This window comes from Mirounga angustirostris, unplaced genomic scaffold, assembly GCF_029215605.1.
Source record: "Mirounga angustirostris isolate CCGP_5_RB_7025 unplaced genomic scaffold, mMirAng1.0.hap1 SCAF_2, whole genome shotgun sequence".
Taxonomy (NCBI): domain Eukaryota; kingdom Metazoa; phylum Chordata; class Mammalia; order Carnivora; family Phocidae; genus Mirounga; species Mirounga angustirostris.
The window spans coordinates 66,170,896-66,186,870 of record NW_026991710.1 but is presented as its reverse complement, the minus strand read 5'-3'; the positions used below and the strand labels follow the sequence as shown (position 1 = coordinate 66,186,870).

The following is a 15,975-nucleotide window of genomic DNA, read 5'->3' as shown; positions in this document are numbered from 1 at the left end:
CCTGCTTGTGTTCCTGCTCTCGCTCTCTCTCTCTCTGTCAAATAAATAAATAAAATCTTTAAAAAAAAAAAAGAGGCTTGTTCAGAATTTCTGTTCAAGACTAAAGAAAAAATTATTCCAGCTTCTGTGAAAATGGCAGTAATAGTAATGTGGGACTGTGCTCAGAAGTTGAGGAGGGAGAGAAATACAGACCGTTGATGTAGTTATGTAACACCAATATGTCCCCCTTTCCATAGGTAACTTGTAGCGTTCTCTTTTCTGACCGCTTCATTTTATATTTTCTTTATTAACCGGGTTTTAGTGAAAACTCAGCGTGCAGATGCCAAGCTAATGTAAACCTAGAATTCCCCAATTTTCTAGCTGTGTGCCTTTGTGTGAGTGCGCGTACCTGCGTATGCCCACATGCATGGAGACAGTTACCTTTTCTTTATTATCCAAATAAAATCATCCGCATTTGTCATTTGATGTGACTGAGGGCAGGCCACACACTCCTTCCCATTGTTGCAGAGACCACCAGGAAGTTCTTACCTTCTCTGGTTGTCAAAATTGCTGCTCAGTGTGCTCACGGAAGGATGACCAGCATCCCCTCTCCAAGAAGCATGTGGTGTAGGGGGTCTGTTCTTCAAGTTCCAAGCAGGAATTCAGGCTTTTAATGCCTTTTCATTCACCTTTTAATTCTTTTTAGTATCGCTGAGACCAGTGTACGGTGGTTATCATAACTTAACTAAAGCTAAAGCAGCCGAAGAGAATCAGAGCAGGAAATAATTTTAAATCCAGTATCAGAAGTCACCGCTCCTATAATTCTGGTCCTATGCTTTTTGTGTAACAACTTTATTGAGATATAATTCGTGTCTACTATAAAATTTACCCTTGTTAAGCATACAGTTGAGTGGTTTTTAGTGTATCGAGAGAGATGCAGTCATCACCACTAAAACACTTTCTGGAGTGCTCCCCTTCTCCCCTTTCCCCCTGTCTCCCTGCTGCAGGGGCTCACTCCCTTTTAGGTCAGAGTACTGTCTGGAGTTCTTCCAGCACTCTCAGCTTTCTCTCTTTAGCCATCAACCCTCCCAAGCTTTTTTCTTTTTATTGTTCAGAGCAGTTTAGATCCCATTATCTCAGCGCCTCTCTTTCAGACCTGGCTCTGGGTCTTTTTGCATAAATAAAACCGGAAGGGCCATCCTTCCTGTCTTTTTAAGTCCCTTTTTTGGACTGTGGCAATGGCAGTAGGCAGCATTAAAAACTTTACTTCTTTTGGTCCAAACATGCAGGTCTGGTGCCAGCCTCTCCCCTGAATTTCTTCGTAGCTTTTCTCTATGTCGGGTTTCATCTTCCCTTCAAATCAGCTATTCCTGGAGGTGTTCGTTCTGGTAGCTGTCATTTTCCCGGTCACTTGAAAGCTTCACGATGGCTTATGTTTTCTTCCCTCATATGTGCAGTTTCTGCCATCTACTTGGGTGATAGTTCATGTTCCTTTCACCTCCACCGTATCTCTTGCAACTGCTCTCTCCTGTCCGTCCCCAGCTCTGTCACCCCAGGTAGACCCTCAGTGTGTACACTCCTCTAACTTGCCTTGTTTCGGGCAACTCCTTTCTGGTTTGCACACTGCTACCAAATTGGGTTTTTCTCGTGCTATTCCAGTCATATTTCTGTACTTCGAAACCCTCAGAAACTTCTCATTGCCTACTGAATTAAAAAAATTCAGATTAAATATATAGATTTCAACCTTGACATTCAAGACTTGGGCTTGCCTACTTTAACCCTAGGTTCCAACCAGACTGGTCTGTTCACCAACATTTTGTGAAATGCTTTGCTGCTTTCCAGCATCAAGCCTCCACTTCTCATGCTCCTGCCTCTGCATGGAATGTCCTGCTCCGGTCTGTGTGCCCTCTTCGCAGCCTGACCATCGATCAGGACCCATCTCAGACACTACACCTTCCACGCATTCTTTCATATTCCCATCCTCTGCCAGCAGACGTAACGTTCCGTCCCCCTTGGACTCCGCAGCACTTTCTCTTTTTTAGGCGTGTTTATTTTATTTGGTACATGTCTAATCTGCTCTACTTGAGTGTAAGCTCTTTGAGTGTAAACTGTAGTTTAGTTTCCCTGGAACACAGTCCACAATGCCATTTATATAGTAATAATGGTTGTCATAACAACAGTGACATTAATGGCAACTAACATTTATTGAGCACTTACTATTTGTTGGACACCGTTCTAATAAATTTCCATGGATTCACATATTTAATCCTTATACCCTGTGAGGGAGGTACTATTCCCATGTTATAGATGGGGATACAGGCAAAGAGAGTTAGAAAGCAGCAGAATTGGAATTTGAGCCTCCAGGGTGTTATGACTTAAGAGACCATATTCTTAACCTTCATGCTATGCTGCCTTTTAGTAGGTACTCTGTAAATAATGAATTATACAGGAATGACATTTTCTCTGGTTTCGATACAAACGTGGCGATTGGAAAGAGTCTAGAACAGCATTGTTACTCAAGCTCCTGAATGGCAGTTTTTTTATTTAAAGGACATTTCAACACTAGGTTTAGTAGGGAATGTTTAAGTCATCTGAATACAGATTGAAGTACTTTCAGTAGACTGCCTTAAATGACAAACGTTCCCTTGTCAAGCGGACAGACTATAGGTGCTACCTTAGCTCTGAGTTCCCTGGTAGACGGGTTAAGGAATTTAAAAAGGGAACTCTCCTGATTAAAGATTGCCCCAGATAGGAAACCAGTGGGATTCTTTAAGCTCTTTTATGGGGATATCTTGAGAGAACTGAGTGTCTTCAATGTTTCAAGCACCATTTCCTGTAAATAAATTGTCCTTTCCTCCCCTTTTCTAAAAAGCAAAGCCGGTGGTTGTTAATACCACTCCTGTGCGAATGTCAGTTCCACTCGTCTCGGCGCAGACTGTCAAGCAGGTGAGTGTCACGGAACTTTCTTCAGTCTCTCCCAAACAGACAGTTCACTTTTCAAATTGAAAGTTAAGACTCACGTCCAAGAGATTCATCCTGAATGGAGAAGCTGTAGAATGTATTTCTGTAACCGTGGATATGTGTTCTTTTTTTTTTTTTTTTAAGGTTGTTCCCAAACCCATCAATCCCACTTCACAGATAGTTACCACCAGCCAGCCACAGCAGCGGCTCATCATGCCTGCCACCCCACTGCCGCAGATCCAGCCCAACCTCACTAACCTGCCGCCAGGCACGGTGCTGGCCCCGGCTCCGGGGGCAGGGAATGTGGGCTACGCGGTGCTTCCCGCGCAGTACGTTACCCAGGTAGGAGGACGAGCCTGAGTCCTTGCACTGCAAAAAGGATAGTTTGGTCAGAGATGTACAGCCCTGTCACATTCTGAAACTACTGGAAAACGTCTCACTCAGTATTAAAATGGCTGTTTCCAAAAATCTTAAGATGCTAACGAAAACTTCTGAATTTATTTTTAAGTATCTCTAGCATTTCGAAATACCAGCACAAGTCACGTATACGAGTCAGACACTTGGGAACTGAGAGCAGTTTGGTGAGAGGACAAGACTATGTAAATAGAAGAGGGGAGAAGTTGAAGCTAAAGTCGGCAGAGTCCAAGTGCATGTAGAGAGCGCTGTGACTATGATCTGGCTCTTCCTCACATAGGAGGATGCCACGGGCTTGCTCCTGGAAAGGAGACTGTGAGATGCATTTCTAGGTGACCCATCTTCAGTGACCCGTCTCTCATCTGGTCCTCTTTAGGGTCAAAGCCGCCTATCATCCAACTGGCTGGCGAGGGTTAGGAATGCTGCTTCTAGGAAAGAGATAGAAGGGTTTTTTTTCGTGTAAGAATCCAGCAGATTAGCACCATGTTCTAAACTGTTGAATTGATCTCCTCAGATTCTGAGAGAGAGAAACAGAAACCTGGGTACTCTAATGAAATGGACTGTGGAGTATGTTTAATGTGGCTACTGATTAGAAAATGAGTGTTCAGTATTCTTATCATCAGTGTCTCTTTTTGTGTGTAGAAATCAATGTAAAATAGAAAATGATTGCCCATGTAATTGTCGTTCTCTATAACTTGTATTGTGATGAATGATCAGCATAGTACCTATTTTATTTACAAGTAGACACATTGCATTGTTCTAGCCAATACAAGTTAATATTTGTACTTTTGGAGCATGCAGCTAGAATTTCCTGATCCTCATAGGCTTATTCCTCTGTGAAAAATTTCTTGTATTTGTACCATGTAGTACTTTAAAATGTTCACATTGTTTTCACCTCTAGTATTAGTTTGGGTCTTTAGAAGAGCTCCATGAAGTACTGTGTCTGTATGAAATTCTCCATACTATTTTTCCTATTTTAGTAGATGAATTTGTTTCTTACTGATTATAACATCTGATAGTATTGTGCGTTTTTGTAAATATGGCCTAAAATTACCTTTCTTTATGTGTAGCTACAGCAATCTTCATATGTGTCTATAGCAAGCAACTCTAACTTAACTGGGACAGCTGGTATCCAGACCCAGGCAAGGCTTCCATTCAATGGGTGAGTGTTCTGAAAACATGTAACTTAAGTTGTTGGATCAGGTTCAGTGCAGCATTAAATATATATAGTTCAGAATAGATTTATATATTTTTTCCTCAAAGCCATATGAGCATGCCTCTGTAGAACTTTTTATTTTGAGGAAAAGTTATAGGAACGGTCAAAAAACCCCCAAATATCTTTTACTTAGATTACTCAATTTTGCCACATATTCTCTGTCTCTTCTCTCTCTCTCTCATCCTGAAAATGTTTTTAAAAATGATATTAACTAGTTTTTAAGTTGTTACATTAGGTCTTTGCCTTTTTTGTTGTTGTTAGTCTGTTTTTCAATCTGCGAATCGCTTCCTTTGCGGGATTGGTTTAGAAGCAGTGCTTAGGGGCGCCTGGGTGGCTCAGTCGTTAAGTGTCTGCCTTCAGCTCAGGTCATGATCCCAGGGTCCTGGGATCGATCCCCGCATCGGGCTCCCTGTTCGGCGGGAAGCCTGCTTCTCCCTCTCCCACTCCCCCTGCTTGTGTTCCCTCTCTCACTGCGTCTCTCTCTGTCAAATAAATAAATAAAATCTTAAAAAAAAAAAAAAGCAGTGCTTAGTTAATTGCATGAAACCAGTCTACCTCTCTCCAATTCCAGCCCCATACACTCCTTTCTCCTCACTCCCTTTTGTAATTGCATCCCAAAAGTTTTGAGCAGATTTCAGCTTTAGTTCTCTCAGAAGGAAGAGTATTTTTTGTGGAGTGTTCTTTAGAGCTATTGACAACTTCCTTTTTTAAAAATCCCTATCTTGGCTCTCTGCCTCTCTTTTCATGTTACAGCTTGCTTTTGAACTTGATGTGAAGGGAACAACATAGCAAACTTTTATTAGAAATGGATACATTTGTGAAAGTTTCTTTTAGGAGGAATTTACAGAGACTTTTCTAATTTTTAATAGTTATCTTTAATTGATTAAAATGTATATCTTTTTTTTGTATCTGTATAGCATAATCCCATCAGAGTCTGCCAGTCGGCCCAGAAAACCCTGTAATTGTACAAAATCGCTGTGTTTGAAATTGTAAGTCTTTTTGCTACTCTTTCTTATTTGCTATAGCTGAAAATGCTTTTAAAAGCAAATGGAGTTGGGCGCCTGGGTGGCTCAGTTGGTTAAGCGACTGCCTTCGGCTCAGGTCATGATCCTGGAGTCCTGGGATCGAGTCCCTCATCGGGCTCCCTGCTTGGCAGGGAGTCTGCTTCTCCCTCTGACCCTCCTCCCTCTCATGCTCTCTGTCTCTCATTCTCTCTGTCTCAAATAAATAAATAAAATCTTTAAAAAAAAAAAGCAAATGGAGTTAACAAAGAAGTCTTAACAGACCAATTTCATAAGTCTAAGTAATTTAAGTAAACATGCACGTGAATGTCTGAGCATGTATGACGGTGTAAAAATCCTCTCTCATTCATTCAGAAAGAAGTAATTTTATAGTCTTTACCACAGATGAGGCACTGGTGGAGGGGTTTAGGGACACCGCAGTATGAGACAGACATAGTCTCTATCTTCAGTAATCATTAATTTGACCTTATTTATGGCCTTTATATTTGGCCTCCTAAATGAGGTGGTACTCTGAGTAGCTTTTAAAATTGTTGGATGATTAATTTGCTTATTAGCTCTGAACCAAGAGGTTTGGCCTGAAACAGTTACGTGAAAAGCATTGGTCATATAAGGGCTTTAGAATCCCAAGAAGCACGACTGTAGTTCAAGGGATCCGATTCCACTACTGGAAGATAGCCCATGTTTTTCCTTTTTTATGATTTGAAATAACTTACTTTGGGGACATATAAAATCACATAGGTTTTGTGTTGACAACAGTTAATCCTGGAACTAAGTTTCTAAACCAAAATTCTAGGAGCCGGTGACTTGACATTTGAGCCTGATCATGTGGTTGACAGTCAATATATATTAACTCTATAACTGGGTGTCTCCAAGTATGTTCTAAAATGCTTTGCTGCGTGTATAATGCTCTTAAGCAGGTAATTTCTAGTTTTATTTATTTTAACAATGACTTTTTTATGTGACTTGCACTGATTTTTACATTCCAGATATTGTGATTGCTTTGCAAATGGTGAATTTTGCAACAACTGCAATTGTACTAATTGTTATAATAATTTGGAACATGAAAATGAAAGGCAAAAAGCAATAAAGGTGATTATTTTTTATTTTATTTTATTTAACTGACAAAAACTTCCTGTTTCACCTGACTTTTGTAGAACTCAGTTGTTTTACAATGAAAATTAATTCCTTTTGCGGTGTTTAGTGTACTGTGAACTTCAGTTGATATTTGATCTGTTTTGATAGGCATGCCTTGACAGAAATCCAGAAGCTTTTAAGCCTAAGATAGGGAAAGGAAAGGAGGGAGAATCAGATCGACGTCACAGCAAAGGATGTAATTGCAAACGATCAGGATGTCTTAAAAACTACTGTGAATGCTATGAGGTGAGATGCTGGTTGGGGAACATAATCGAACCGGTTTTTGCAAATAACTCTGGGAAAGGGTATATTGTAAAAATTTACATGAAAATCGGGAAAGTACTCTGCTCTTGCAGTTTGAAAATGTGCACAGCTGGTGCACGGACCCTAGTTTGAGGAAGACCTTCTGGCCTCCCAAGCAGGGCTTCAGAGGAGTGATAGCTTGGTTTTGTCATTACATAGTGCTTTGGGTCTCATCATGTGATTTACCAGTTCATACTTCTTAATCATTATACCTGGAAGTATGCAAATCAGGGCACCAGTTTATTCATTTTTAGTAAAAATAACATCAGAGTGGATTGGAAACTCTAGCAATGGTCCTCAACTGAGGGGCAGTCCTACCCACTGCACTCCATGGGCTTTTTGAAAATATATATGGGTACAAGAGAGCCTGCATTCCAGGGGGCAGTCCTGAAAGTAAAGATTTATCTTGCCCAAAATGCCGCTTGTCCTCTTGAAGAGCACTGCTCTATGAAAAACTGAATTATGTTCAGAAGTTTGCTTTCTGAGTCCAAGAATAGGCAAGGAGACATATGGAATATTGCTGGCTGAGGTTAGTGGTCATCATGAAGTGACTGCATCCATTTTTGCCATTCCACCATCCCACTCAACTGGCTGTTTTTATTTATTGGTCAGGCATCTTTCCAGGAGAAAGTGGTCGAAGCTCTGCTATGACAGATACTGTTTATTTTTAGATGCTATTTAAATCATCCCCTTCTTGCTATAGACAAAGTACTATATAGTTTATTATTTTTATTTTCAAAGCTTAAATATAATAATCTATTCATGCCCAAGATTACCCTATGTTTCTGTATTGCTTTCTTGGTGTACCTGAAACTCTCGTGACAGCCTTTTGAGTTGAGTCATTCCTACAGTTAATTAGCTCTTCTCTTCTATTATATTTTCAGTCTTTCAGACTTCCTGTTGAGAGGGATACCTTATTTTTAGTTTTGGCAGAAGCCATAGCCTTGCACTTGGTAAAGTAATACCAAGGCTGGCATTCTCCCCTCGTAGGGTTTGCTGTGCTTCGGGAGTCTGTTCCTGCCATTCGGTGCCCTTTCCCGTACAAAATGTGTCACAGTAAAGATTTTGTATACTGTATTCTCTGTGTAATGAATTCTTAATTCACATATTTTAGAAGTCAAATACCCCTCTCAAGAAGTGCAGGAAGCTAACAACCTCTTGTCAGTCCTAAAGTCAATATGAATGAAAATTGCATATAATCAAGAATATTTTGAAAGTCTCTTAAATAATGTCTTACAATCCATTAATCAGTTTTTTATTCTGTGTTGGAAAAGATGGACTCTTTTGTTTGAACACCTGATGAAATAGGTGGCTTTTGTTCATAAACCATATCGTACAAAATTTGTCCTGAATACATAAAAAATGTAAGTTATAAAACAAAATCCACAAAAAGAGAGAAAATGGAAATTGATATAAAGCTGGGTCAGAAGGGCAAAGCAGCCCTTCCATGCGTATGGCATTGAAAAGTCAGTACATGTGGGGCATAGGAAATGCAAACATAAAAGAACCAATAATTTAATTGAATCTGAGAATTAATAGAAGTAGAAAAGGCAGTGCTGGTTGAGATACATTAGAAGAGAAAAAGCTGCCCTGTTATAATAAAATCCTTGACATTTAGGACACACAGTGTCTAATAACTAATTTGTTCTAAAAGACCAAGAAATGGAAAAACTTGGAATACACTAAACTATGACTAGCGGTAGCTGATTGGCTCACTGTGAATTGGCTGTGATGTTATTTGAGAGTGTGTGTGCAGTTGTTGGTCTTTTGAATTGAATTGGCTTTTTTGGTCCAGTTGGTCTACATCTGGATAACACATTCATGTTCCTTTCACACACTTTTCAGGGCTTGTTGAGTAGATGAGTGACTATCTGCATTATTTAAATGGCTGTGCCTTGCAACCTTGTTTGTTTCCTCCACTTTTTTTGACCACAAGGGAAGTTAAATTAGCAAAGCTAAATGAATACCCTATCATTTTAATTTCACCTTCCCGAGTTCTTATTAGATTATTAGTACCTTTCTTAGGGTCCTTCATACTTAATCCAAATTACCATTAGTGGTACGTCTTTTTCCCCCTTGATGTCAGAGATTTTATCTCTTCATCATTAGATGCTTACTAAGTATTGCTTTAGTTAGATTCTCAGACTGGCTCATAGTAAACCATGAACTCAAAATTTTTTTCCCTTGGTAAAGAATTTATTTGTGTATTGTAAGAAAGGAGCAGGGTAAATGTGTTCATCATAATATGATTTGTTTATCTTGCCAGGTGCTGTAGAAAGGGCTCTAGGTATGTGTCTTTAAATCGACATAGGTTCACTGAAGAAAATGAAGCCAACAAAAGATACTCAGATTTACTAGGTCTGAGAAATGTAAATGAAAAAACAATGAGATCTCACTTTACCTCTTTCCCCCAATCAGATTGCTAAATGTTAAAAAGAGCTATAGTATACACTGTTGGAGGGAATATGGGAAAGGCTTTTATACATTGCTCATGAGATATGAGGTGTTAGAGCCTTTTGAAAAAAGTCTGGCCACATCTACTAAAATACATGTACCAGTGAGCCCAATTCTAGAAATCTGGCTCATAGAAATAAAAGCATAATATATTTAAAAAAACTTTTTATACACTATTTGTGGTACTCAAGAACTAGAAACAGAATAAATGCCAAGCATCAGGCAAGTGAATGCCCAGATCACTTGTGGCACATCCATACCAGGGATTACTGCCCAGCCATTAAATAGAATGAATTCAGTCTATGCTAGATGACTTGGCGGGGCCAGCAGGGGTGGGGAGGTGGGGGGGCGATTCCATGAGGCGTAGCGTGAGTAAAGGAAGATGCAGAAAGTGAGCATGTGATTTTGTGAAACAACCTAAAAAAAAAGAAAGACTGATGTATTTGTTAGCTAAGATAGCTATTTGTACATGAGGGCTGTGTTTTTCCTAAAAATATATGTTTTACATATTTTTACATACAAGGACACACTAGTTTAATGTGGACTATTGAAGGGTTTGAGGAATCTGGAGAAGGGGATTTAGGGAGGGAGATTATGGAGATTATCCATAATGAAAATAGCATCTATGAAATTCCTTTAATGTGATAATTGTATTTTTGCCTAAGTGGGAAGTCACCAACATGTTAATGGTGATTTGATTGAGGTGGTTGGATTCTGGATGACCATTATTTTTAAATATTGCATCATTCATATTCTTTATAAAGAACATATGTTATTCATATCGGGGAAAACTTTTAGATGGGGGAAAAATTGACATGGAAGGGCTCAGAGACATACATTGTGTAGTCACTTTCAGACTTAAGAACATCTGACCTATCCACATATGTAGTTAGCCCATTTAGCATTTGTCAGGAAAAGAGGTGTCCCTTGTGTCTAATGTTAGTTGACCAGTTAATTCTGTTCTCTACTGATTTGATCACAGAGTCTACTTAATGTATTTTTGGGTTTGATTTGGAAGCTTTTCTTTTGCAAATCTTTTAGGCAAAAATAATGTGTTCCTCAATATGCAAATGTGTTGGCTGTAAGAATTTTGAAGAAAGCCCAGAAAGAAAGACACTGATGCACTTGGCAGATGCAGCTGAAGTCAGGGTACAGCAACAAACAGCAGCGAAAACGAAGTTATCTTCTCAAATTTCGGACTTGCTTACTAGGCCAACACCAGCTTTGAATAGTGGAGGAGGAAAGTAAGTCAGTATTTTAATCTCTTTGTAGTATGATTATTTTTGGTAAAGTTTCTTCTTTTTGGACAAAATTAAGTTCATACTTTCGATTGTTGCAGACCTCTTTTTGCATTTTCTACCTTTAGTTACTTGTAAAGGAATTTGGAGGTAACAGGAAAACGACTGTCAGATATAGTACACACTTCTAAAATTCACTGTGCTTAATTTAATTGAATTTCTCCCCACTAAGATGAGGTCATTATGTAATTTGACAAACCCTTAAGAAAACCAAATTTTTATAACTCTTCCTGATAGTATCATCATTCATAATTTTGCATATTTTTACTTAATCTCTTCTTTTTCCAGGCCCTTGTAGCACTTTCCCTGTCTTTCTGGAGCACCTTTCACACACCTTATTATTGTAGCCCCTTATTTCACTAGACTGCTGAACTCTGGAGTAGGAAAGCTCCAGTTCTAAAGCCTGGCTGAGCTGAGTTTAAATACCATCCATGCTCTGTGGTAGTTTGTGAATTCGACAAGCACTCCCTCTCTCTCAGTCTTGGTTTCCTTAATCCTTCCCATCAGCCTTATGAAGTGGCTATGAAGAATAAAGCATGTCTAGCCCAGCGTTTGGCAGAGCCTCATGCAGCAGAACTTGCTGATGTGGATTTGTAGTAGAGTTTGGTAGAGGTTAATTTGAGGAATTATTAAATGCAGTGAACCTTGCAAATGGGATATATTATTTCAAATACTTAAGTTGAAGTAGGCTCTAATGCTTATAGAAATGCTTCTTTAGGGGCACCTGGGTGGCTCAGATGGTTGAGCATCTGCCTTAGGCTCAGGTCATGATCTCGGGGTCTTGGGATTGAGCCCTACGTCAGGCTCCCAACTCAGTGGGGAGTCTGCTTCTCCCTCTGCCCCTTCCCCCACTTGGCTCTCTCTCTCAAATGAATAAGTAAAATCTTTTAAAAAAAGAGAAAGAAATGCTTCTTTAAAAAAAAATTATTTATTTGAGAGAGAGAGAGAGAGAGAGGGCATGAGCATGAAGGGCAGAGGGAGAGGGAAAGAGAATTCCAAGCAGACTCTGTGCTGTGAGCGCAGAGCCCGACGGGGGGCCCAGTCTCACGACCATGAGATCACCTGAGCTGAAACCAAGAGTCAGATGCTTAACTGACTGAGCCACCCAGGGACCCCTAGAAAATGCTTTTTGTGCAAAATATTTCAGATAGTAATTCTGAAGAATTCTTGTCACTGGAATATAATGAGCAAATGGTTATTGACTGGATAAAGTAGGAATGGGTAGACACTTCAATAAGGGTTATAACAAGGGATCCTTTCTGGTCATCTGCTTTCAGTAATCCTTTAGATTAAATCTAAATCTCCATGTGGAAATAAAAGACATTGTTACACTAAAATATTTACAATTAATACCTGGGAAAAATATAAAGTGTAAAAGCACAAAATTATACACTATAATCAAAACTAAAAAATTATTAAAAATTTATACCGTCATGTTTATACACTGCTGAGTGGCAAAAATTTGAATTTTTTCCTTCCTTTTGCTTTTCTGTAGTTTACAAATGTTATATAATGAGCACTACTATTACACAGTGTTACTAATTATACAATATTAACATTATTATATTTTCTAATTGAAAGTGTTTTGTATTTTAAAGTTTTCTATGCAACTGTACAGCAGCCCAAATCCTGTTACTTTCTCTTGTCCTAGCAGACCCTAATTTCAGACTTCGTTTGTTCTGCAGTTTCCTTCTGTCAGTGTTGTAGAGTTAGTGGTTATATTAGGTTGCTTGATTTTGTCTCTGAAGGCTTTAAGAATTGGCTACATACAGCAAGCCTCAAGATGGATTGCTCTTATTTAATACCTAATAGTTTAGGTCTTTATGAATGAAACTCCATGTATAGAACAGCATTTGGTTTCCCCATTGTTCTGTTTGTTGTGATGGAACAATGCAAAATTTTGGTGTGCTTTTTTGTTTCTTATGAACAATATATATGGGACTATGGGAAAGTGCTTAATTTTTAATGTTGTCCAGGAGATAATGCTTTCAATTCCCAATTTTATTCATTCAGCAAATATCCATGGAGTGTTTCTACGTGTCAGGCAGTGTTCTAGGCTGCGAAAAAATAGCACTCAATAAAACAAAGATTGCACTCTGGAAACTAACATTCATGAATTAGGAGTACTTTGTTATAGAATTATCTGGTCAACATGTAGAATTAACATCTTTTAGTTAACCAGATAACCTTGTCTAGGTAAATAAGACATGTATTTTATTAAAATTATATTTTCTGACCAGTGTTTAAAAAATATGCTCAATAATAAAACCAGGTCTAACTTTTTAAAGCTTTCCAGGATGTGCTTGTGCTCCCTGCACAAATTGTAGTGCTCAGTGTGCTGGTGAATCATGAAAATGTCAACAGATTCTCACTTGAAATAATGTCATTCACTTTTGTTGTGACTCATCGCCATCATCATCTCTCTTTCTCTCTCAAAAATCATTTCAGATTGCCATTTACATTTGTAACTAAGGAAGTAGCCGAAGCCACGTGTAATTGCCTTCTTGCCCAGGCAGAGCAGGCAGACAAGAAGGGAAAATCAAAGGCAGCCGCCGAACGGATGATACTTGAGGAATTCGGACGATGTTTGATGAGCGTCATCAACTCTGCAGGAAAAGCAAAAAGTGACCCTTGTGCCATGAATTGCTAACTCTTGCACAAAAGACTGATAAATGGAACTCTACAGAAAATTGAAGGTGCAGGGACACTTGATTTTCTGGAAGATAGTTTAACAATTATTGTATTGTTAATTCAGTCCTTGTGAGACCTGAAATAATATTGAAAGAGGAGAAATTTTAAATGAGGAAATTAGTACATTTTAAATCTTAGTTAAATCTGTTTATGCCCCTCCTAAATTGAGTTTTTCTTTATTGTATTATATGGATTTTTAATTTGCATGGGTTTCTTAAGAATTAGATGTTCTATCCTTCTGATTCTATTGACAAAGGACATTTATAAATTACTATAATTTATAACAAATGGTGTTGTATGACTTTGTTCCAGTAGAAAAAGCCAAAGAACCATTGGTATTGCCCAGTCATTCTTTGGCACTAGACGTAAGCAGATAGAATATCTACATAAACAAATTCTTATGAAACATATTCAAATGACATTTTGTGTTTAGAAAAGCACTGTCTTTTTAAGAAAAACCAGCTTTTTAGCACAGATTCTGGAATAACATCCTGTTGTCACTTTGGAAATGTCAGAAGGGGAAGTAATCCATAGGCACACTTTTAAAATAAAAAGGTTTTTAAAAAAACAAAGTGTTAAGGGACAGTAAATAGTTCTTAATAGGCAATGTGTTTCTCTAAGGAGTGACTAAGAAATGCTCTAGGGTGTTTCCGTTTTCTTTGAAGGAGGTGGTGTGCATTTGAAATGATAATAAATTGTCAAAGTGATTACCGGGTACTATTAAAAGTGAGAGGTGCATATGAATAGAACTTAATATTATGTAGTGATGATATAGAACCTTACATAATTATCAGGTATAAAATTTGGCTTGGATGGAGAAATAAAGAACATTGAAGCTCTAATAGATGAATTTAGGAAGGATTTTTCATCTATACAGTTCTCTTTATAGACTTTTGAACTAAGGGGTCTCAATCCAATGTATGAGTCTTACTTGGTTTACTGAAAGGGCCTCCTAACAAAACTTTCAAAATTATAGTGGGATTTCTTTTTAAGGGAAACTTAATATGGCATTCTTTTTAGTCAGTGATTTGATAAGCTGAAGGTATGAGTGTTTTCTTATTACTACTAAAATAACCTAAATCATTTTCACTAATTCAGAATTCAAAAGCTTTATGAATTTAAGAGCCAGTAATAAGACTCTGGATTTTATGACAAGAAAAAACCATGTTGGAATTCAGGCATTTTGTTAGGTACCTTAATCCTCAGTAATTATTAGTGTATGATTATTACATTTCCTACAAGGAATCTATAGTTGTATGTATTAAGTGTGTATATATGTTCATATGAACACACAAGATATAGGCAATAGAAATTAAGTAATCCAAAAGAAGATTCCGTTATTCAATGAAGTATCTTCCTTTTGAAATTTGGATTTATAAAATTATAGTGCAGTAACTTTAAATGTAGATAGTGCAAACATTCTTAGCACCTCAGTCTAGTATGTTTAATTAAAATTTGTATAAATGTAAATTAGTGTAAGAGGATAAAATTATCTAATCAAGTTATTTTTCAAAAGATTACAATACCTTTTTGGTCTAAACCTAAACTTTGTTCATTTTGTACATATTCTGTGTTTAATTCTAATTGCACCTTTGTGATGTGTATTTATATACAGTGTGCAGAAAATGTTTGTGAAATTTGGATTACAATTGTAGATTATGTATGACGGCATTGCTTGAGAATGTTTTGCTTGTAAAAACTTGAAGGTGCAATCAAATGCTACTAGTTTTTCTGATTTTCAAGAAGCTATCTAAAGTATTAAGACTTTTCCTTCCTGTGTAGTACTTACTAAGCAACTTTTTGTATTTAGGCATTTGCATCAAATTGCTGAACAAGATTAATATCCACATTAATTCAACAATTTTAAAAGACTATTTGGGGAGGGTTGGGTACATAATTTTTTTAGCTCTCTTTACATCCCAAAGTAGAAAGATTAAATTTATATTTACTAGAGCTATTCAAAGAATACACTTTTCTATATTGTAAAAACAGGACAGCAAAGTAAATCATACAGAAAATAAACATTTATACTATTCTGTAAAAAAAGGGTTTTGTTTTCTTTAAAAACACTTTTAACCAGGTTACAAGAAACTTTTAAAATCTGATTTTAAGTAAATTTGACATTACTTCTGAAAGCACACAACTAAAAAATAAGTGTCATTTTACCCAATTATGATTAAGCTAAATTGCTTTGAAATGAAGAATATGTCTTTTTTTCCACTGTGTAAGGGCAGAAACTCGGTCTACTTTTTCCTTTCTTTTAATGTTTGATGTTTTTATGCTGAGCACCTTTCCTAGTTTCCTTTTCTCTCAAGAACTAAAAGCAATCTGTAGGTCTTATCTCTGGATTATGTAGGAAACAGAACCTTAATGTTGCCAGCAATAAAACAACTAGAGCAGCAACCATAAGGAGACTACTGCTTTAGCTTCCCTATTCTTTCATAGGGACAACTGACATTTTCTCCATCTTATGTAAAATGTGAATAAAAATACCTTTAGAAAA

The 15,975-nt window shown here is 37.6% G+C and overlaps 1 protein-coding gene across 6 annotated transcripts in view; it reads left to right on the top strand.

Moving 5' to 3' along the window:
* Nucleotides 1-15,975, top strand: part of LIN54 (lin-54 DREAM MuvB core complex component) — a 65,356-nt gene extending 49,381 nt beyond the window's left edge. For all 6 annotated transcript variants that reach the window (XM_064584711.1, XM_064584712.1, XM_045880867.3 and 3 more), the window contains 8 exons: nt 2,852-2,925; nt 3,085-3,282; nt 4,425-4,516; nt 5,488-5,559; nt 6,579-6,681; nt 6,835-6,972; nt 10,525-10,727; nt 13,230-15,975. In XM_064584711.1, the coding sequence (XP_064440781.1) occupies nt 2,852-2,925; nt 3,085-3,282; nt 4,425-4,516; nt 5,488-5,559; nt 6,579-6,681; nt 6,835-6,972; nt 10,525-10,727; nt 13,230-13,431 (1,082 nt within the window). In that variant the 3' untranslated portion in view covers nt 13,432-15,975. The remainder of the gene's footprint in view (nt 1-2,851; nt 2,926-3,084; nt 3,283-4,424; nt 4,517-5,487; nt 5,560-6,578; nt 6,682-6,834; nt 6,973-10,524; nt 10,728-13,229) is intronic.